This window comes from Hylaeus volcanicus, chromosome 7 (genome assembly GCF_026283585.1).
Source record: "Hylaeus volcanicus isolate JK05 chromosome 7, UHH_iyHylVolc1.0_haploid, whole genome shotgun sequence".
Lineage (NCBI taxonomy): Eukaryota > Metazoa > Arthropoda > Insecta > Hymenoptera > Colletidae > Hylaeus > Hylaeus volcanicus.
In genome coordinates, this window is record NC_071982.1 from 20,103,251 (window position 1) to 20,126,283 (window position 23,033).

Here is a 23,033-nt window from a genome sequence, read left to right on the forward strand (position 1 = left end):
CAAAATGCATCAAGGAAACGACGCGACGTCCCCGAGTAGCAATTACCAGGGCCCGAGTAGAAGTTAGGTATTTCGGAATGATGGCGGTGCAACGGCCACGAGTGTAATCTGAACGTGATTATCGATGTAATTACCATGACGCCGGAGCGGTCGAAGCCGCGTTACAGTCTTTACTGATGCATTATTCATACGGCGGGGCGCGCTCTAAATTCAAAGGCTTCCCAAAGGATGTAACCGTGGGTAATTTCACCGTCGAACAACTTCGTCCCCTGCGGTCGTACGAATACTCGAATACACGGTGTCCCCAAAAAATGGCCAGCCTCGAGTCCGACTCCTCCGACAAACGGCCAGCAACTACTTCGGAGGAAGCTCGGTGTCTTGAACGTTTCGAAACGATGGTCTCGGTTAGGATACACTTTATAGCGTAGCGTACGATGCCAACAGTTTTCTTGCACACTCGGGCGTGGAGGACATTTAACCCTTCGAAATGTAGAATGTATTAGGTCGTCCTAAAAGTTCATGCCGCTTATACTTCTGCTACTCGAAGTGTAACGTCGTTTTATAACACTTAGGCCGAACGCACATGGGCGCAACCGATTTGAAATTAGCGTTGCAAATTGTTTATACGCTCTTTGTTTTACCTACTCCACTATCTTTGTTTTACCTAGATCCACGGTCGCATGCAACTATTTCAGAGCGGTTTGAAACCGATCAGTTGCGTCCGTGTGCGATCAGCCTTAAGTGTTATAAAAAAAATCACTCTCATTTTACAATATTTTCTCACCTTTCTGATATAGTCGTTATACCGTCGCTATAACATTTCTGTAGTATTTTAAATGAAATATTAAGTAACCCACAGCCTTCGGTGTCTAATATTTCCGTAAATGAGAGCACACCGAACTTCTTACCGATGCCTCGATACGTATCCTTGACGTCGGTAGATGGTTCAAGAATACCCTGGGGCTAAAGAAACCGAGGCGGTCGATATTTTACAGAAGGTTCCGATAATTTGGCCGCGGAGCTTTTTTCTCCAACGAAACAAATCGATGCGCGTAATATCCGCCATACGAGAGACCGAAGCGACGATGGCAGTCCTCCATCAGGATTAAAATTGAATTTCCGCGGTGAAATTTTTATATCCGGGAGTACGTATTAAAAGAACGCTCGAACTCGGGAACCGAGCAAAACATTTCCGAGGATTAATATGCAGAGACGCGGAACAAATTTGGAGGTAGCTTATAACGAAGACTAGTAACGTGGTTAGCGATGGCCTTGAGAAACGTTCGAAGTATCATTTATTGATTCACTGAACGAGAAATGAACGTTATTACGATCGCATAAAAAATTGTACGCGAGATTTGGAATCGGACGCAGAGACTTCGGAAGGTTCGTTCTGGATATTCCCGACGCGCTTCGAACGACGGATTCAGATTCCTCCGACAAACGGGAGATACCGGTGTAATACAAATAATAGCCTTCGAGTTATTTCTCTAATTAAGTTTCCAATTAGTTCCATAGCCGTGGTTACGCGGTTGAATCTGTAGCAGGGATTCCACACATATTAGATCGGGCGGAGGTAAGAGATCCTTCAAAGAAATTTAATCCTGCGCGCTGCAACTACGTCCCGGATTACATATTCCGCTGATGGAACACGATGAATATTCGGGACGATTTCAATCTTCGAGTTACGAACTTGTTCGAAAATTCACCGAATCCGATTCGATCGCGACGTGAATAAGTTGGACGAGTTCTCGCTCGCTTTAGCGAGCGGGGCGTTGACCAGACGTTTTTCTTCCTCGCTAAAAAAAAATTCAATTTTGCTGGGTATCGACGAAGGCGAGCTTGCGGATCGGAATTTTCCCGTGGTCAAGGAGACAAGGAGGACGGTCTTTCTTTCTCGCTCCGGTTTTTTTACATACTTTATGAGGTCGGGATGAAAATATCCGCGAGCCGCCAGGGCGAAAGAGGTGTCTCTCCCTCCCTCAGCCGTCGAAGTTGTAACGAGGAACAAAGGGTAGAAAAAAAAAAAAAAGAAAGAAAGGAGAGACGTTCCCGACAATTCGTAGATCCCCGAAGCCGACTTCGCCTCATGAATAACGGAGAAGAACGCATTAGAATATCCCCCGCGGCATAACGAATAAGAAGACGTAACTTCCATTGTTATTCTTCCTTTTGAGACGGAGAAACCTAACTCGCGGTGCATCCCTGACTCGAGAATACTTTTACCGAGTGCGCCACTTGCTCGTGGTATTAAAAGATTATTTCCCGTCCACCCGTTAAGAGCCGTGCCGCGATGCAATAAACCCACGGTCGACGGTCTTGAATTGCAAAATTAATCAGAGCGCTTCGCGTACCCCGTCCGTCGGCGGCCATTAGTCAAATTATTTAGTCACTCCTGCTCTCCTGGTAATTTCTCTTATTTTTTTTTTTTTTACGTAAACACATCTTTCCGAATTTTGCCTTTCCGTAAGAACGAAAAATCGAAGGCGAGAAGGTTGTTGCACCGCGCGTTGCCGAGCGAAAGAAGACGGCTAGAAATAAGTTGTAGCAACTAGAAACGTGTATCCTCATTTTCTCCGCGAGAATTTTCGAGTTGTTCGCAATTATCGAGGCTCCACCGTAACGAGGCGAAGCTCCGGGACCCTAGTCGTACCTCGAACCCCCTCGTTTCCGATACGTATCCGATCTTTATTGCTTTTTATTTCTTACCACCTGTGGCCTTGAACGTTATTATGTCATACGTCGATAAGTCCCGGTATCCACTTTCGCAAGATATAAACGAACTTATAGCTTTTCAATAAAATCAATTAAGGTCGCATCGATAATATGAAATTTATTACAGTTTGAACGTCGATACGAGCCTTGCCTTTGACGAACAGCAAGCCTCCCGGTTCGATTCATCTCTTTACTCTGTATTCGTGTATATTCGAGAGTATTTTCGCTTTCTCTGAAACGGCATAACGGATCGCCTCCTTTTTTTCTTTTTTTGGATCGCGATTGCGAGAGGAAACCGTCGCGCAGGGGTTGAAATGCTTCAACGTCGGAATCGCGGTGGTGTTTTCTCACTTTTTAATTTCGCCGAAATGCTGCGAGGGGAAACGAAAAGCCGTCTGCCGTTTGCGCTTTCGAGTCGACGACTACCGACTTCACGGGCAAACTTTTTCCATTACGGATCTATAATCTTGGCCTCTATTGGTTCAGAACGCGGTTCGCGAATTTCGAGAAACTTTCATAGCGGCCGAAAGAAACAGAAACGGAACGTATCGCTTCAAATATTGATTCGCCCGTCCGCGGTGGCTCGTCGAAAACTAACGGAGTCTTTAAAGAATTATTTTCAGTGAGATCAATTAGACGGGAATACGATAAATAGACCGAGCGTGTTTATGGGAATTCACATTTTGAAAAATGCAGAAAACGAAAGTTAAACGAAATTATGTCTCATCTTCCAAACGGTATAACGTGTCTATTATCGTCGATACTTAACACATTTTTGTATTTGCGCACGTCCTCGTAGATTTCCCCATATTTTTTTACAAATCCATAAACATCCACAGTCCAACGATAAATAATATAAAGGCACCGAAGGTCTACGCCCTCGTCGATATCACGCTCGGACGAATCGATTTTATTCGACACGGTCCGCTAACTCGACATTTTCCGCTAATTTCAGATATAGCGGTCGATTAAAAAAATCACTTGATGCGCTGAGGATGCGCCGTGATTTTTGCAACGGTGGGCTTGCCTGCGCCGTTGTGTGGGTGTCGTCGATCTGGCTGCTACTGTCCCTGTCGTCATCGGTCGCAGCAGGTACGTCCGACTCTTTTTTTTTTCTCTTTTTTATTATACGTTCGGCGTTATTTTATTTTACAGCGATTTCCCGTTTCGCCGTGCCCGTTCGTTCGTAACGATTGGTCCCGAATTATTGAAAGAGCGGCCATTAGCAAACAATAGAGCCCTCCCGTGTTCACGTTCGATCGTCGCCGCGAGGACGCGCGGGGCAAGAAAAAAGGAAAGCGAGCTCTCTCGAAACGGGCGTGCATCTGCATATAATGCGACGGCGAGGACGTGATCGGTTTTCGTGAATCGTTCTCGGCGGTTCGTCCTTGACGTCGCGAGAACGACGAAAAAGCTACACGGAGCTACGCACGATCTTCCAATCCTCCACCTCTTCTTTAACGAGAAATTAAAGAAACTCGAAACGTTTTAAATATTAAGCGTGGAAATTACATTCCGTGCCCTTCCAAGTTAGACAGAAGTTTGAATCTTTCAAGAGATCACGTACAGAATGGAGAGTAAATATTTTTATTTAAAGCAGAGTCGCGACCGATTAAATACAAAGGTATAGCATTAATTTCTATTCCGAAAATTAATTCCGTGCCTTTCCAAGTTAGACAGAAGTTTGAATCTTTCAAGAGATCACGTACAGAATGGAGGGTAAATATTTTTATTTAAAGCAGAGTCGCGACCGATTAAATACAAAGGTACAGAATTAATTTCTACGTTTAATATAAAAAAGAAAATAATGTATCTCGAGTCAGTTTTTATTTCGTTCAAGAAAAGGTGTGCGATGTCTCGCGCCTTGAACTGCTTCGAGCGGACGCGGATATCGATACTTTGCGAGACACGAGAACGTTTCTAATCGATGAGTTAATTATTTGTCGGGGGATTATGCAGCGGCGGACCGTGCCGCTTTCCGTACGAGGATAAATGACGTAATTAACGAGACGTTAATTGCCAGGTTAAATTGCACGCTCGCGGACCAGAGTTGCCTCTCGGACGGTTAAAATCGATTCTCGATGTGTTACAGCAGGATACAGGCCCTCGCGATAAATATCAGCTTCGGACGATTCGCATGTTGCCGGCGATAAACAAATTGAATTTCTCTCGCACCGTTAAAGAACATTCCACGCATTCCTGCCGCCTCTCCTTATACCTCTCCTTATAATTCGTGCCCCCTCCTGTCTCTGAGGCTTCCTTGATCATCCCCCCTTTTTTTCTGGGGCTTTGACACTCCTCTTCTTTTCCTCGACGTATCGTGTCTCTTTTATTTTCGACCAAACGCGGATGCGAGTAAATTAAGCTTCGATCGATAGCTATTCTATTATTTTCCTTCCTCCATTCTTATCGTCCCCTTGTTTAGACCGCGCTTCACCTGCTTATATCTTTCCTGTTCCCCAACATCTCATTGCCTCTTCTACCGTGCATGCTAATTTTATAACAAATTCAGATCGTTTTCTTTCAACGAAGAAACGGAAAGGAAGTCGGTCGAATTCAGTTAGGAAACCATTCGTCTCGTTCCAGCGAGCCTAATCCTTCGTAGCGGGGAATTTAATCGCGATCGAAGGATGTCGTAACAGCGAAACTCACATGTTGCGCCGAGGATTAACACGAAATGGCCGCAATAGAGCGGGAAAGGCGGAGAGAAAGAGGAGGACGCCGGTCAACGAACCGGAAATTCACCGGACTTTTACGAACGTCTTCAACGGTGTGAGAACCGCGGCGCGTGTAGAGAGTCAAAGTAAAATTGTCGATTGAAACACGGCGCGTGTCTATCGATATCTGTGCCCACTTTCGCTGTGACGCATCCACTCGAAACCTCGACGGGTAACTCGCCCCCTTTTCTTTTCAACCCTTCTGCGACCACGTGTGATTTCGAGTACAGAGCTGCGGACCTGTCTGACGGACAGTGGCATAATCTCCTAGATTGTATCGCGAAAGGCGGCGCAACAGGAGATCGTACCGTCATTAACCAGACCGGGTGGCAAGCTTCTAGACTTCTACGCTTCTACGCTTCTGCGTAGATTTATATTTTCCCAAAGTCTGATCCAGAACATTCGTTTGAACCAGACTTTCGTGACTGTAAGACGACGATACGATACTTAAACTATACAAACGCGCGTCCACTTATCGAATAAATAAATTGGTTCTCCATGAATCATTCTTCTATCGCGCGAATGCTACTCGTTTACTCGGTATGCTTCGTGTCCGGATACTTAACAGAGTGCGTCACTTTTACGAGCATACTTGACCTCCTTCGTACGAGAACGATCCGTGTTTCCTTAGCGCAATCGTCAACGCCGATCGTTCGTCCCGGTGAAATAAAATCGTTACCGCTCGAGGGAACTCGAGGAATAATGTTCTTCGCGGTCAACGCGATCGAGTATGCACATACACGATGAATCGATCGATTCGAAGGAGTTGCGAAGGGTTGGATGTACTCGCTGTCGATTGTTTCTCGTGGATGATTCGCTACCGAGCGTCTGACTCGGGTGACCGCTGGAAACGCGTTAGGTAAGCGTAGAGTAAGTGTGGCAGTAGGATGCGATGAACCGTTAGGTCGACTCTGGCTATTTTTATTATTATTATTATCATCGTTGCGCTACAATTTGGTCCGAGCGTGTTCGAGAACGAAAGCGGCAGGGCGATTCGTGCCGTCTCTGTCGAGATCTCGCTTCGATCTGACCTACAAAAGAGCGCTCCTCGCCGTCCGTGACCGTGAACGATTCGATCCGATCCGATCGCAACGTTTCCTGTAATCGATCCGCGAGACGAGCCAACGAACCGTTGACCGAAACCTCGCGTCTTCGGGGAATCCAGGATGTACAGTAATGTCTCCGTAACCGCATCAAGCTCGGGACTGACCGAGTGCAGTTAACGTAGAGTTCGTATCTGATGTTTGCCGACGAGCTTCGAACGTAGACAAGGACAGCGAATAAAGAAGAGGTAAAACTTTTACCATCATATTCTTGACATTTTTCCGATTGAAGTAAGATCGAACACGATATAATTCGGATGACATTTACCATGCATCTTTTTTTAGTTAGCGATGCATCGATATACGATACATAATAAATTACAAGTAAATATGTTGAGAAATACGTCGTGTTTGGTCAGAAAAATTTTAATTAGAAAAATGTCAGAATTACGATGCTAAAGGTTTCACAACAAAAAAGTTTCATCCTTGCATTACAGTATTTCACCGACATGCCTCGGTGTTTCCGCTTCGTCCTCTTCTTTGTTCGCTGTTCTTGTCTGCATATATACCCCGTCCCGGGTCACGTTACGGGCCTGGTTTCTGCGCATTTATCGTAGACAAGTCACGAAATTGAAATGTCCCGTTGCAGAGCCGTCGTTGAAGTCGCTAGGTCGATGCCCATCCTTCGAGGAGCAGAACGTATGCCCGTCAAGATCCCCGGCCTGCAAGAATGACTTCCAGTGCCGGACGTCGGGAGAGCGTTGCTGCAAGACGGCCTGCGGTCTGAGATGCGTGCCAGGAGAGCTGACGGGTTGCGAGCAATTAGCTCAGGCAGCCGTGAGAAGGTCGCGTGCGCTCGGTCCACGCGGACCAACGCAGTTTATACCGACGTGCAACAACGAAACCGGCGAGTTCGAGAGGATACAGTGCCATCCGCACGAGAACAACTGCTGGTGCGTCGACGAGATCGGCGTCGAGGTTCCCGGTACCAGGGGACCTACCAAGGACGTCATCGACTGCGATCGTCCTCGAGACTGTCCAGCGCACAGCTGTCGAATGCTGTGTCCTTTGGGATTCGAGGTAAGCTCTGTTGCACGGACTTTATCGTACCCCCTGTAGTTAACCCTTTCGACCCTAGTGGGACGTACGCGTCCCCTAGTGAACATTCCTGGTTGCATTCGGTCAAATTGCAAGTTAGACTTACAGGAACATACATCAATCCCATAAATACTCTCTATGTCTATCGAAGAAGCTTGAGTAAACGAGGTAATAGTCTTTATATTACCAAATGAATTTTTCATTATGAATACGTATTACATACGAATAAGATATATTTATATACATTTATGGGAGTGATTGTGTGTGAACAAAATGAATATCATTAACACCTGTGCAAATTGTCTCTTCACATTCGATTACAGCCAATCCTGATTCGATACAAATTAATTCCTAAAAGGGAAACGAATGGAATACAGAAAAAAAAGTCAGGTCGAAAAGGTCGAACCACGTTAAAATTTAGTAAGATCCAGATCCTCCGTTATTCCCAAACCACATTCGCTCCTCCTCCAACTTCGCTCGTTTCTCATCGACGACCTTCCTTTACCAGATCGAGCCGAGAACCGGCTGCCCAAAATGCGAGTGTCGGGATCCTTGCCGCGGTATCGCCTGTCCGGGGACCAGCCAAACGTGCGAGCTGATCGATGTAACATGCGCACGTCCGCCGTGTCCGCCGATTCCCAGCTGTCGTAAAGCGAAATCGCTGTCGTCGATCTGCCCCGCCGGCGAACCGTTGCAAATCACGGACTCGCCGAGGCCATTTCTCTGCGGCGACTCGCCCGGGAAACCGACGTGCCCCCCGATGTACAGCTGCCTGGTGGAGCCGAAGCAGGAGTACGGAATATGTTGTCCGTCGAGTATAAATCTGAAGAGGCCGGGAACCTGTCCGCTGGAGGAGCCAGCGGTTTGCGGGAACTCTTGCCAGCACGATTTAGAGTGTCCCGGGCCGCAGAAATGCTGCAACAGCGAGCGATGCGGCGGCGGTGTCTGCTCCGTTCCTCAGGGTCTCAGCGCCTGTCATCGAGACAGGGTCCTGGCGGAGATGATGAGCATCTCCGAGAGGCAGGGACGCGGATACGTTCCCCAGTGCACAGACGGTGAGATCAAACTCTGTACAACGACCTAACGACACCTTATTTCTATTTGAGGGAGTTCTACTCGCTTTTACTTCTCTTGCTGGCAAGCATCTACTGTAAGATTACCTAGAATTTCGTTCAGACGAAATATTTTTGGATCTCGAAAATGCTTTTCAGACGGCGGTTACGAGGGGAGACAGTGCTCGCGGAACGGTTTGGTCTGCTGGTGCGTGGATAATAACGGCAGGAAGATATCCGGTTCGATGGGGCCGGCGGATAAGGTCGACTGCGCGTCGACAACGAAGGGAAGGTCCCTCCCGGCATCGTGCGCCTCCCAACAGTGCGCCCAAGTTTGCCAATATGGATTCAAAACGGACGCCTCCGGGTGTCCCACTTGCGAGTGCGATAATCCGTGCGAAGGGTGAGCGTGCCATTGCAATTAATAGCGATAGCAATAGGAATGAGTGTAGAACTTTTTTAAAATCGTGTTTGCCCGCAGTTTTCCATGCCCGGCGAGAGAGGAATGCGTGTTGAGTCAAGAAGACGGATGCCCGGACTTTTTGTGTCCGACCAAACCGGAATGCAGACCTAGGAAAGCTTACTCGAGTCCTTGCGCCTATGGGACACCGTTGATGGACGACGAACGTAACGCGATGACTTGTTCCGCGAACGACACTTGCCCGCAAGGCTACAAATGCACCGCTGTACCGGAAGCTGGCCAATCGATGTGCTGTACGATATCTGCCAATTCCACGAAGGCGCCAACAAGTAAGATCGCGTAGTTATCGTAAACTTTTCGAGCGTGGTAACAGTCATCTAAACGCGAGCAGGTGATTTGGACTCCAATCCTCCATCGTTTCGTTTCAGTGTGCGAGTACCTGCGGGAGTTCAACGACCGCATGGTAGGCACGCGAGAGGACATGTCCCTGGCGATACCGGCGCCCGAATGCGAGAAAGACGGCAGCTACAAGCCGCTGCAGTGTCACCAAGGTATCTGTTCGTGCGTCAACGATCGCGGAGTCGCGATAAAAGTCGGCGTCGATCGTACCACCGACTGCAAGGAAATGAAAAACCTTCCGAAACTCTGTCAGCCGTTGATGTGCGACCTGGCCTGTCCCTACGGCTACGAAGTGGACGCGGCAGGTTGCGAGCAATGCCGTTGCCACGATCCCTGCAAGATCGTTTCCTGCGGTCCTCAGGAGACTTGCACGATGGTCGACGTGAACTGTGGTACCGGACAGTTCTGTCCCGCGGTTCCAGCCTGTCTGGCCATGAAACCAGGTCAGTGTCCTTATCTCGTACCGAGCTCCTCGAGCTGCGAGTTGCAGTGCAGCAACGACCAAGAATGTTCAGCGATGGAGAAGTGTTGCTCGACCGGCTGCGGAACGCAGTGTATAACACCCGTGATGGCAACGGCCTGTCAACACGCGCGAGCAGTAGCGGAACACGCGGCCAGAGAGTCGGGGGAGCCAGCCAGAAGAACGTACATTCCTAGATGCGATGGCAGCGGGGCGTTCGAGCCTGTTCAGTGTCACAACGGAATGTGCTGGTGCGTGGACGAGGGAGGTAGGGAAGCTGCGGGGACCAGAGTCCTCGAGGGAGTGATACCTAAATGTAGCACACCGCTCAGATGTCCAGAGATCGATTGCAAACTCGACTGTCCCGAAGGATTCGATCTGGACCCGGACACCGGATGTCCCACGTGTTCTTGTCGGGATCCTTGCAAGAACGTGACTTGTCGCGGAGAGAACGAAGCGTGTAGAATGGTGGAGGTCGCCTGTAGCGTGCCGCCCTGTCCACCTGTGCCGGTATGTTTACCGAAGAAAGACAATCCGTGCCCAAATGGATCTCCGTTGTTGGACCAGGACGGATCGCCGGCTACTTGCGGCCCTCACGGCCATCATTGTCCATCCACGCACAAATGCGAACTCTCGCCTTTGGACGAGTACGCTGTCTGCTGTCCGAAACCGCGAGAAGTCTGTTTCGAGCCTCCCAGAGTAGTTACCTGCAACTCTGGTATAGGCCTGAACGAGACCGACAGGTGGTACTTCGATCCTGAGCGCAACGAGTGCAGAAAGAAAACCGAGTGTACTCTCGGGCACAACGACTTTTCCAGTCGTCTGGTCTGCGACACGGTCTGTCCCGTGTTGTCGCAGTGCGAGAGGCTTCGCGAAAAGAATTTGAAAACGTCGCAGAGGCTCAAACAACCGACGTTCCTGCCCAGATGCGACCCAGAGACGGGATTGTGGGAGCCCGTGCAGTGCCTGGAGCACGTCGGTGTCTGCTGGTGCGTCAACAGAAAGGGTCAACCCGTGAAGGGCTCGCTGACTAGAGGACCCGAAGCCAAGTGTAACTTCAGACAAGCTAGAAGAAGCGGTAGGGGACCGGCGGTGCAAGAAATCGACCGTGAGATTCAAGCGTTGATGGAGAACGCTTTTATCGACTTGGAAACCGACGAGAAACAAATCGGGAAGGTGTTGGGCACTAGGTGCCAGGCGATGAAGGACAAAGGCCACGTCCCCGCTATCTGCGATCGTCAAGGTAGGTTCGAACCGATCCAGTGCGCCGGGGATACGTGCTGGTGCGTCGACGAAGCTGGCAATCAACTTATCGGATCGGAGCCTTTCTTGAAGGGAACGAATATATGCTGTAAGTCCCGTAATCTAACTCTGTTTACGTCAGATTTTCTTTTCCGCGTACAGAGAAAATTAAAGGCGCGTCTTCCTTTCTCATATGTTAGTGCCAACGCCAGTCGAAGCTGTCGAAGTCACTCTTCGTTTTCCCGGTCGATTCCTCGCCAGCGATGAAACCACGTTCGCGAGACACGCCGAGGATCTTCTACACGATCTGGGCGCCAGGGTGAAGAACGCGATACGAGTAGAAATCGGTCAAGACTCGGCCATACTCAGCTTCGAGATAATAGGCCCGAACAAAGTCGACGTGGCGTTCCACTTGGAGGAGCTGACTAGAATTCAAAAGTTGTCGATGCTAGGATCGTTCGCGGATGCGACCACGTCGCGTTTCACCCATAGGTCAACCCCCATGGCCATGCAGAGTCGAATAGTCGCACTGGAGCAACGGGAGATCCTCACGGAAGTGGAGACACCCATTTATCAGACGGCTACTCTGGTTCTAGCGGCGGGAAGCGCGTTCATAATTAGCAGTTTGTTGATTCTGCTGATGCTGTACCGCAAAAAAGTATGCTGTTAAACTTTGTCTATAACATGGTAAAAGAATCAACGTATAATAATGCGATGTACGTTGTGCTCGGTTTCAGATGAAAATGAAGGATCCGTCGAAAGCGTTAGCGGCGGACCAGCATTTTCTGGCATACCAACAACCGGTGTATGTGATATCGGGTGGGGAGCAGGAGGAGAAGAAGAAGGAGATCGCTGAAACACAAGACGCAGCGTCCACGTCGGACGTTGTCGTCAGCACATGAGAACGATACGAAACGCGAACGATGCCGTTCGAATCGTTCTTATTTCGTAAAAGAGACGGGCAAAATAACCGACCGAATGAAAATTAGAGTACGAACTATAGATGTTATGTATCGCATTGAACCAAGATAAAATTGTCCATGTAGCTATTCGATCGAATAAACGTCGCGAATAAATTGCCACGCGTTCCTTTTATTCGTCGTCTGTTATTCGAATGAAACTTTGCCCGTCTCTATCTCGTACGCGGGTAGTCATAATCGAAGTCACGTCTACATAATCAACTTCTTTCATTACGGTAAAATATTTATTCTTTGAACACGAGACGCATCGCGATTGCTCGAATCGGCGACGATCGATCGAATCGATTCGCAAGCGGTACATTCCTATCGCCGTGCATCGTAACGGAGACAGAAGGATCCCGATCGTTCCGAGTATCCATCGGATCCGCGATGCAGGGTGTATACATACTTGTGATAATTTCGGGGTTCGGGGGTAACGAAAAAATGATTCGGTCGATCGTCGAGGAAATAGTTCTCATTAGAACGATCGGATTTTCTCGCGGGTATCTCTGTTTCCGTCTGAACGACGGAGCCACCAGCGCAAACGTGTCCTGGCCCGACGAAGCAGCGCTAGGATATCGTTGCGTTGATCGTATCATCGTGGGTGTAAATACTAGATTCGTACTGTGTTCGTTTATTTATATAGCTCAATAAAAACCAGGAATTCCTTCATTCGCCGATAATCCGTTATTTGCGACACGACGTTCGCAATATCATTTCGGTGCGTTCGCTCGTAACTTTCGATCGGCGTTCGTCCAATCGGAGACCTATTACCCTAAATCCGGATCCCCAGTTCGTCGCCGAATGAAACTACTCTCAAACGGGTACGAATAAATAAATATCGTCAATTCAATTATCCCTCCGCAATACATTTTTCACGAACAGAATTATTCAAGGATCGAATAGTTCTCGACCTTTCAGCATTCGCTGAACGCCAGTGCCGTAAGTAGAAGTGCTCTTTTTTTAGCCGAACCTCCTCCAATAGGATGGCTACGCATCATTCTGTTTCCACTTGTTCCGCAAGCTCTTCGCGTAAACGCGCATAACCAGTGACGGATCTGGTCTCCGAGGGGCCTTTATTTTCCGAAAAGTTACTGGAACCGACAAATACGTTAATATATATTCTCGACATTTACGTCTTCTCGGGCGGCTAACGATTAACGAACCAAAAGTTGGATCAACCTGAGAGTTCCCACTTCGATACAGATAATGGAACATCCGAGAAATGATCGATTTAATCGTCGCGAGCGACTCGTGATTAATTCAATCGTAAATCGTCTCGAGCGAGCAACGATTATCCGTTTTAATCGTAATCGTTACTTCGATTAAACTCCATCGGACACTAGTGGAAACGTAGCCTGAGCTTTCGACGGAAACTCACGAGATCCTCCGAATGGCGTCCGAGGCCGAGATCGAATCGCCCTTTAGACGAAGCACGGAGTGACCAATCGAGCGGTTCGGGTCGGTGGGGGCTGTCAAGGGACGGTAAACGAGTGCTTATCGTGATATGTCGTCCTCGTAATCGCAAGACAAGATTCTCTCGGGGTGTTTTAACTCGTGACGTAATCGTTCGACGACGCGACGAGGATAATAATAATAATAAAAAAAAAAAAAGGACACGGGGAAACACCGAAGGACAAGGAAACCAAAGAAAGAGAGACAGTGGAGTTTAATGGCTCTCAGGAGATTGGAAATACAAAAACAGGCTTCGCGCTCGCGAACGGGGCTCGCAACAAGCAACATCGTCTCACGTTCGCTGGTCCCGTGTCCAATTCTCCGTCTCGATTTCGATGACAGGCTGCTGTTGCTGTCGTCGCGAATTCGGCTTCAGTTTCCGTGTCTGTTATGCGTAAACGCGGACCGAGCCGAGTGTTTATAACTGCACGATCAGTGGCGTAACTACAGGCTGGTGCAGCGCATATCGAAACACGATTTCCAAGTCAACGGGTCCCCCGAATTTATTTAACAAAAAATCAAACGTAACTTTATCGATCGACGTCCGCTCTTTTTGTACATTAAACACGCGTTTTCTACGTGAGTATATTTTCTTCGAACGGTAACGAACACGAGAAACTCCTGTGTCTATCTTGCTAGAAATGTTTCGTTAAATTTAACGCGTATCGCGAGACACGTTGGTTCGTTCTTTTTACAAGATATAAACATGATGCCGTGTTATTTTCGTTTAGCATCGTTCATGTTTTGTCAATAATTAATATAAACAAAATGTTTCGAGTAAAATATTTCTTGTAGGATATCCGTTTCCGAAAGGACCGCGCCATAAATTTGAACGCGAGGCCGCGGAATTGCTAGTTACGTCACTACGCGCGGTACTGGCGGCGCCGAAGGGAAAGGGAAAGGGTGGCGGAGAAGGAGACGGAGCAAGTTGGAAGGGAGAGCGACACGGGGGGGGAACAGTGTGCGTGCGCGCGTGAAGGAGCGAGAAGGAAAATAGAGCCGAAGGCTCGTCGGGGACGGGATATATTCGAAGCGGTGCGCCACACATTTTCCGACGGAAGGTCGTTATTTACCGTGGCGAAAAACTGTTGGTGAAATATTTTTCGAGAGGTCTATCCTCGATAGACGCGTCGCGAATCGTACGACAACCTCCTCCGACCAGAACTCGTTGGGCACCGCGGCGATGGTTCGATCTGGTTGACCGAGTAGTTGACTAATTTCTGAATAACCTGCTCGTACGATCTGAAGTGTCAGCTCGTCGACAGGCGTGACAGCCCGTCGACTGGCTCGTCCGTGTCCTGTTCACGATGTTCACGGGGACGGTGAAGATCGAAATATGCGAGGCAGTCGGACTAAGGGCGACAGACAAGCAGCGCAAGTTCTGGCAGGACGAACCTATACTCGACCCTTACGTTCAGCTGGACGTCGACGAGAATCATCTGAATCGTTCGTCCACCAAGCCGAAAACCTTCGATCCAGTGTGGAACGAATCATTCACCCATGACGTCCAGGATGCAGTCATGCTCGGGCTTACAGTTTTTCACGACGCGGCATTGCCACCGGATTATTTCGTCGCCAATTGCAGTATCCCTTTCGAGGAGCTCGTCAGCAGAAACGACAAAACTGCAGACTTCTGGGTTCGTTTTACGACGTCACATATTTCTCGTTACATTTCTCCTTTAACTTTCTATCGCTAACAATATATTTTTGAATTACCGCGTTTAGTAATGCATTATTGTTTTCGTTATTTCCCTTTCTGTGTTATGCCTGTACACTTTTCCATAAAGTCCTTCGAGTTCTTTTCGGTCAATTGATCAGTCTAATTTTGTTTAGCAGCGATGCTATTATGTTTGCTGTTGCTGTGTGCAATAGCGAAATGACACATAATCTGTGTTTGTGTGCATTTCTATTACGATATCGTAGAGGAATTCAAGGTAGTGATAAGATTGTGTCAATAAGAACCAAGTTAAAGGAAAACGCGATAGGTGTTACAGACACTTGAAATAGTTAGCAGTGAAACACAAGTTCCTTTAAAATGGTGCAAGACTGTGAAAATTTTAAACAAGTAAAGGAATTTAAAAATATTTCTATATTTCATCTATCAGTTTCAGTTTATAATGATGTCGATATGTACAATAAAATCACAACATAAAATGAAATTTGTTTCAGGTGGACCTGGAGCCTCAAGGAAAACTAAGGGTTAGGATTGATCTGAAATGGAATGACCAAGGTAAGACATCTTTCAGAAATAAATCAAATACATTTAGATCATATTTTCATAATAAACTTTTGTAGATCAACAACGGGGTTGCGGTGCGGGCAATGGAGAAGGCATCGGAAGCAGAGGTGGTGGAAGCATCACTGCTGGTCGAGAACCCAGGAGGGAGTTCAAAGAACGACAGGGTTTCAATCGGCGACGGGGTGCTATGCGACGTAGAGTTCATCAAGCAAACGGTCACAAATTTATGGCTACTTTTCTGAGGCAACCGACTTTCTGTTCCCACTGCCGTGAATTTATATGGTACGTCTTTTACGCAAACGTTATTGACTACACTCGCTTAGGGTCTATATCACGAGCATATTCTAACTCTGATTCAAGACATTTACTAATTTAATTCATTTCATGATTTACAACTCTGTCCACTTAATTTGGTGTGCATGTTTCGAAACAGAAATAGCATATCATCCTGTATTCGCAATTATTTGCGATAAAGTTTAATAAATACGGACACACCAAATTAATGTGGGATTTGGGAATATTGGATTAATTTTGAAAGTGTTGAAGTTGCATGTTGGGTATTTGGTTTCTTATAGTTTATATTTCGAACGTTCTTTTAAGTACGTATTTTCGTTACGTCGATATTTCGATAAATGTGTAACAAATAATTATCGACTACACTACTAGCGTATCACGACATTTGGAGCACGGACATGAAAATTTAACAAATGCATTTAGGTACATCAATTTTCCATCATCTTCGAGTATTCTTTCCTTTTTTTATCTCATCGCGGCAGAGTAAGGAGTACTTGGTACTTTGCGTACCGTTTCGGGGACGATTCAACCAGAAATCAGCTGCATGCACTTTTTAGTGAAATTATTTTCATATTAACAGGGTGTTGCAATATTTTGTACAAGAGAGTTCGTAGTAGTACTACAATATTTTTATAAACGTAAGACGGAAACGTAAAACGAGCATACATATAGAGTGATCATCGTTATTCTAATCTTTCTCAAAAGGCTAGCATAAACATCTAATTATGGTTTATGGTCCAAGAAGGCATACGTATGTGTTTTGTGAGGGTATACAAGGAGATGATGTGATGTGTTTTGTCTGTTGTATTTCAGGGGCTTGGGCAAGCAGGGCTATCAGTGTCAAGGTGAGAAGACACATACACGTTATTAACAGATATTATAATTATATATTTGCTTGCTCTATCTTTGTACGAACATATGTTTATTTAGGTGTGTGTGCGTATGTGTATATAGTTCATTACAAAGAATTAAGTCATTTTGGAGAATCGGAACTTTTATAGTTGAGTTCGAAAAATTGAATTTCTTAACATTTCATTTGGTCCATGGCGCGATACTCGATACTGTGCTTTCTGTAACAATAATTGACGAATTATATGGTTATAATGCATCAGTTAAATTCTTACTTTAAATCGTTATTCTCTAATTTTGTTTCGGAGCGTACATTAACATGGTAATACGCGGGGAAACCTTTCATTGCATGTCTTTAAGTACAATGTAATAAATCGCAAGGAGGTTCTAATGGTTTCATTTTATCACATCCTTAGAGGTCATATTCTGTCTTTAATGTTCAAGCTTATACTGGTCCTATGGCAAGACTATCACAACATCCACCAAGTTTAATTTATGCTTGTCATATCGAATCAATGCGTCTAATCACGCATGCAACCAGCTTCGGTCATGCTATGCTCATAGTTGTCCAAATAAAAGTGTGTTAATATTAAATGAGACATTATTGTGTTTCAGTTTGCACATGTGTGGTTCACAAGAGATGTCACAAGCTGGTTATTACAAAATGCCCAGGCATGAAAGAGGTAACCACGATACGATGCATTTATTCAGTTTTATTGTTCGCCATTAAAATTGAATTTTTGTTTAATTTTCAATTCATCTGTCGATATTTAATTCCAGTCGACTCATGATACGGAAAGTCCGCGCTTCAGCATAGACATGCCGCATCGTTTCGCTGTACACAATTACAAAAGATTTACATTTTGTGATCACTGTGGATCGCTTTTGTACGGTTTATTCAGACAAGGCTTACAATGCGAAGGTAAATTTATACAACGTAATGCAAATTCTCCGTATCCAAAAATATGATTAAATGTACGACGCTTGAATTTATTTTTGTTTTTATACAGCTTGTAATATAAATGTCCACAAAAGGTGCCAGAAGAATGTAGCCAATAATTGTGGGATAGACACAAAAGCTATGGCTGAAATCTTAAGTACAATGAATATATCGCCGGATAAGCAAATAAAAACTCCAAAGATTAATTATAGAACAACAACTTATCAGTCTGGTCAGACACCTCCAACCGTAACCGTTACGGACACCTTACCGACGGATAATATGCAACCAGTTCAAAAAACAGAGGACGCGCCGGTTATCGCTACTGAAAATACAGTACCTGCTAGTGAGAACCAAGTTAGAAAGCTTGGTATCGAAGACTTCAATTTCATCAAAGTTCTCGGTAAAGGTAGTTTTGGAAAAGTGATGTTAGTAGAACGAAAAACGAATCCTGACGAGGTTTACGCCGTGAAAATCTTGAGAAAGGATGTAATCATACAAGATGACGATGTGGATTGCACGATGACGGAAAAACGTATTTTAACACTGGCAGCGAAACATCCTTTTCTCACTGCTATACATAGTTGTTTCCAGACAAACGATCGATTGTTTTTTGTTATGGAGTTCGTAAACGGAGGTAAGAATTATTTATACCAACGTTTTATTGTAATATATAGCTTTAAAAACTGAAGCAATATTATTTTTCTTTATTTCAGGCGATCTAATGTTTCATATTCAGAAAGCACGAAAATTTGACGAAGCGAGAGCACGCTTTTACGCAGCAGAAGTTACACTCGCGCTTCAATTTCTCCATAAACATCACGTTATTTATCGAGATCTTAAATTAGACAATATATTACTCGACCAAGAGGGTCACTGTAAATTAGCCGATTTCGGGATGTGCAAGGAGGGCATTGTCGAAGGGAAAACAACCACGACAACATTCTGCGGTACTCCGGATTATATAGCACCTGAGATCCTTCAGGAATTACAGTATGGCGCCAGCGTCGATTGGTGGGCACTTGGCGTTTTAATGTACGAAATGATGGTCGGTCAGCCACCATTCGAAGCGGACAACGAAGACGATCTATTCGAGTCCATCTTACGGGACGATGTAGTTTATCCGAAATGGATCTCGGAAGAAGCAGTATCGATTTTAATAGGATTCATGACGAAAAATCCCGCCGATAGGTTAGGTTGCGTTGCAGCTAATGGCCGCGAGGACGCCATAAAAACTCATCCATTTTTTCAAAGGATCGATTGGGATGCGCTCGAAGCTCGTAAAGTGAAACCACCGATCAGACCAAAAATTGTAAGTTCATTTAATCGACTCGATGTATTATTTTACCTGTTGATTAAGTATTACTAAACGACGATCGTATCGCATTGTTTAGAAAAGCGAAAAAGATACGTTGAACTTCGACGCGGAATTCACGAAAGAGGATCCGGTATTGACACCGGAGGATCCGGACGAAGTAAACTGCATCAATCAAGAGGAGTTCCATGGCTTTTCTTTCGTCAACAAAGACTTCAATCCAGCTAGGTTTGGAGTACAGTAAGGAACACGAACCAGTGAACGAAAAAGAGGATACAATGTTAATATCAACTTAACGCTTCTTGCTTAACGAAATTGGCGACGATGTCAATCTGCAAAGCTGAACATCGGCGTTTTGAAGCTGCTCGGGGTCTCCTTTGTATTTCGTCTTCGCCGAAGAATCATTTTCTGTGTTATTGGAAGCAACGCTCAAGCTGCAAGAAAAAACAGTGGGTGGAGATCATCGAAAAATTTGGAAACTACGGTTTAAGGTCTTCGGTGTCCGTTCCGTATATGAACTGGCAGTTTTTTCGCAGAGATATCGATCGTTAAAGAGCAAACGTGACGTTAATTTGGCACAAGTAGAAAAACGCATTCGAATCTAATTGTGTCTTTAAGGTTTGGCGAAGTCGCTGTTATCTTTTCATTTTCATGGAAAGCCAGATACCAGCGTTATCGAGAGGAAACGCCAACGAGAGATTCAATTTGTGGTCATTAGAGAGCAAACGTACTTTGGAAATCGAGTACTCTGATTAAGGAAATTAGTACAAAAAAAAAAAAGAAAAGAAAAGAAATGAGCAAAGAAAGTCATTTTTGATGGAGAGCGCAAAAGATCGCTGGGCGATCTGTTATTTTCTGTTGAATTGATATTCTTAAAAAATATATATAATATTGTTAGAAACTCTACAGAAGTATTAGGGGAAGACGAAGGATTTGAATCGGTAAGAATTTTTCAGTGACTTCTTAACCGTGTATTTCGTTTCCTCTCAGAGCGCTTTTAGAGGATTTTCCTCGACGCAGAGTGTTTTATACCAGTGAAAAAGAAACAAGTTCGCACAGGATCAGCTTTGAGTCTGAAAGGTGAAAAGAACATTGATATCGATTTAACTATTATTTCTTTTTTTATTATCACCGGTGATTCGGTTTCTTATAAAATACGCGGGAAAAAAATCTTTTCTGATTTACAGACTCACGGTTAAAAATCGTGTAGAAAGACTTGGCACTTGTGCATTTTTTTTTTTTTTTTTTTTCATTAGCGCTCACGTACTTACGCGATAGTTTCGATGCATATTATAAGGATTATTTTTGATTACGACGAAAGGAATGATCGATTCCGATATTGCTTGAAAAGTAAATCGTGTTTTAGGTCTTTAGCGTAGTGTCGAGTCACTAGTGATCAAGACTGAACGTAAGCTGGGCTTAAGTTTTGACAAATCACCAGCCGGCACGATTGCAAATTGTCGAGTCTGTGTAAAACTTGTGCATATAGTATAGTTTATCCATAGAGAATCGGGAAGTTGTGTTTCTGTTCGAACGAGATCCGGCGTTTTCGAACAGTCTAAACTTTTCGTCGAGCTTTATTCAGAGGAGCATCTCGCAGCGCTTCTCCGATAGGATTTAAATTAAATTAAAAAAAAAAAAAAAAGGGAAAAAAGCGAAAGAAAGAGCAACCATGTTCGCACGACGAAGATCGAGCAGGATACGATCTGACCTTGTGGTCATGGTGTTTCATACTTAAAATAGAATTTTAAGTGATCATAGACGCGACGGGGTCCACTGGTGGTCGCCGTCAAAGTTACGTAAAAGAATACATACGTGTGTGTACGCGTATAAGCATAACTTATTAAAACAGTACGCCTAAAAACGTTGCGGACAAACGGGGCACGCGATTAAGAACACTTCGAGACGATCGAACACGTTGATCGCGTGAAATACTCGCCCGTGTCCGCGGGTCTTTTGATCGATGCAAATATTAACCACGAATGACATATGCGTGTTGAACACGCGATTGTTGAACATCTTAATCGTTAAGCGAATTTAAAAAAAAAAAAAAAAAAAAAAACAAAAACAAAAAGTCCACCTAGCGAATATCGATGCACATTCAAAAATCTTCGTACGTGTTGTCTCTAGTTAGGTGTCTTTAAGGCTTGAAGCATCAACCTCGTGTACTTAAAGTTAGTAAAAGCTGAAAGCTCTATATAGTATTAAGTGGTAAATAGTCGAGCCTTATCCGCAACGTAAAGAAGCACCTGAAGTACGTAAAAAAAAAAAAACAAAAAAAAAACAAGAAAAAGAAAAAAAACGTAAATCAGCGAACGGTTTATCTTATGGACGGATTAAAAAAATGTTAACTAGGGTGGGTGATAAAGAGAGATTTATTCGAGAACGTAAAAAATCTTCTCGAGGTTTCGTGGAGCGCGAGCAAAAGCGAATAAGAGAAACAAAATACTCTATACGTAAGTTAAGGCACGTTATTTCGTCGTTATTTGTGCCGTGAAGTTTGCACCAAAGATTTCAATTCAGTTTTCTTTTTTTTTTTTTCTCTCTCTCTCTCTCTCCATATAGAGAGCTTCGCAACACGAATCGCGGCTGGATATAGTGAATGAATCACGAAACTTCGGCCCCGGTTTCGATCCTTGGTGTAAACTTGAATTCGTCGTTGATAGTTCTAAACGGAAATGATTTAGCCGATTCTAGTAATAATAGCGAGTAACGAGTAGTAATAATAACGTTTAGTAATCGTAAATCGAGAAAGAGAAGAAACAGCGGGAAGAGCCGTGCGTAGTAGCGCGAAGAAAACAGAAAAAAATATTTTAACGCGTGTCCGTCGGGCGATCAACCACTGGACGACAAACACTTGTCAGCCCCTGGTTGTATTCGAGCGGTTAATCGCGGCTACGGAACGCGTATGTCGATGTCGTGATCATTGTCGCCGTGTCGTACTCGTACACATTTTTATGTCCTCCATAGATATTAGGCCCGTTTAAACGAACGTTTAAGAAAAAAGAGGAAGAAAAAAAAAAAATGAGAAATTGCTAATAGGATACGTTCGTGTCTGCCCCTCTGCGTGCTTCGAGCCTGTGCAGGACTCGAAACACGGGAGTGACAGCATCGAGACAATCGAGACGAACAACTCGATGTTCCAGTGTTAGAAATTAACGATCCGTGGAATGAATATCGTCAGTACAAGGAGAATTAATTTCCGTAGTAGTATAAATTGTTTACGTAGATGTACAGGGTCGGATTAAGACGCGAGCTTCAGGGACCTACGTTCCACGGAGGGCCCTCAGAGTTAAACGAAATAGGTACTTCGTTTCCGAATGTCGAATCAAAGTATACGCGTATACTATACGAAATCTGTACGAGAGATCTATGCAATCTTAATCCGGCTTTGTACACGTACGATGCTGATTTCGCAATCATTGGCGAGAAGCAATGCTCGTTCGCATGTAAATGTAGCTGATCATCGTACCTTTTTACAGCTTTTGCTTGTATAGCAATAATTACCGACCGATAGCATCGATATACACGTGTCGAGAACCGCGTCGAATGTCATTCTCCGTGTACTGAAATTCAGAGTGCTGTATCCTCGTCGTTGGTAATCTTTTTCGTAACGATCAATCGTACCAATCGCAATATTTAACGATTACGGTTCACGCTACTGTTTTAGGAGAATCGAAATCGTCCCGATCGATCAGGGTCAGCACTCGATTCGTTCGTCTGCGTTGGTGCACTTATCGTAAATCTAGTCAGAATGGAGATTATACCGAGGGAAACGGGCCTTAGTTCGATGCAGGGCCGTGTCTAGAAACTTTTAACGTCCAGGGTAACGATG

The 23,033-nt window shown here is 45.1% G+C and overlaps 2 protein-coding genes across 2 annotated transcripts in view; both read left to right on the plus strand.

Annotated features, from left to right (window-relative positions):
* LOC128879320 (balbiani ring protein 3-like) overlaps positions 1–12,778 on the plus strand; it is a 24,515-nt gene extending 11,737 nt beyond the window's left edge. The window contains exons 3-10 of the mRNA XM_054128345.1: positions 3,671–3,807; positions 7,125–7,555; positions 8,082–8,628; positions 8,785–9,028; positions 9,107–9,375; positions 9,475–11,256; positions 11,348–11,805; positions 11,885–12,778. Of these exons, the coding sequence (XP_053984320.1) occupies positions 3,711–3,807; positions 7,125–7,555; positions 8,082–8,628; positions 8,785–9,028; positions 9,107–9,375; positions 9,475–11,256; positions 11,348–11,805; positions 11,885–12,049 (3,993 nt within the window). The 5' untranslated portion in view covers positions 3,671–3,710 and the 3' untranslated portion in view covers positions 12,050–12,778. The remainder of the gene's footprint in view (positions 1–3,670; positions 3,808–7,124; positions 7,556–8,081; positions 8,629–8,784; positions 9,029–9,106; positions 9,376–9,474; positions 11,257–11,347; positions 11,806–11,884) is intronic.
* Positions 12,779–12,924: 146 nt separating this feature from the next.
* Positions 12,925–19,988, plus strand: LOC128879325 (protein kinase C). The gene is made up of 9 exons (XM_054128376.1): positions 12,925–15,198; positions 15,731–15,791; positions 15,857–16,082; positions 16,908–16,939; positions 17,559–17,626; positions 17,724–17,865; positions 17,954–18,520; positions 18,600–19,195; positions 19,278–19,988. Exons 1-9 carry the CDS (start codon positions 14,869–14,871, stop codon positions 19,440–19,442), a joined length of 2,187 nt encoding a protein of 728 aa, XP_053984351.1. The 5' UTR covers positions 12,925–14,868; the 3' UTR covers positions 19,443–19,988.
* Positions 19,989–23,033: the final 3,045 nt, after the last annotated feature.

Coding starts and splice junctions, on each gene's coding strand:
- LOC128879325 (XM_054128376.1), top strand. CDS start 14,869: ATGTTCACGGGGACGGTGAAGATCGAAATATGCGAGGCAGTCGGACTA. Junction 15,199..15,730: donor ACAAAACTGCAGACTTCTGG/GTTCGTTTTACG, acceptor AATTTGTTTCAG/GTGGACCTGGAGCCTCAAGG. Junction 18,521..18,599: donor TATGGAGTTCGTAAACGGAG/GTAAGAATTATT, acceptor TCTTTATTTCAG/GCGATCTAATGTTTCATATT.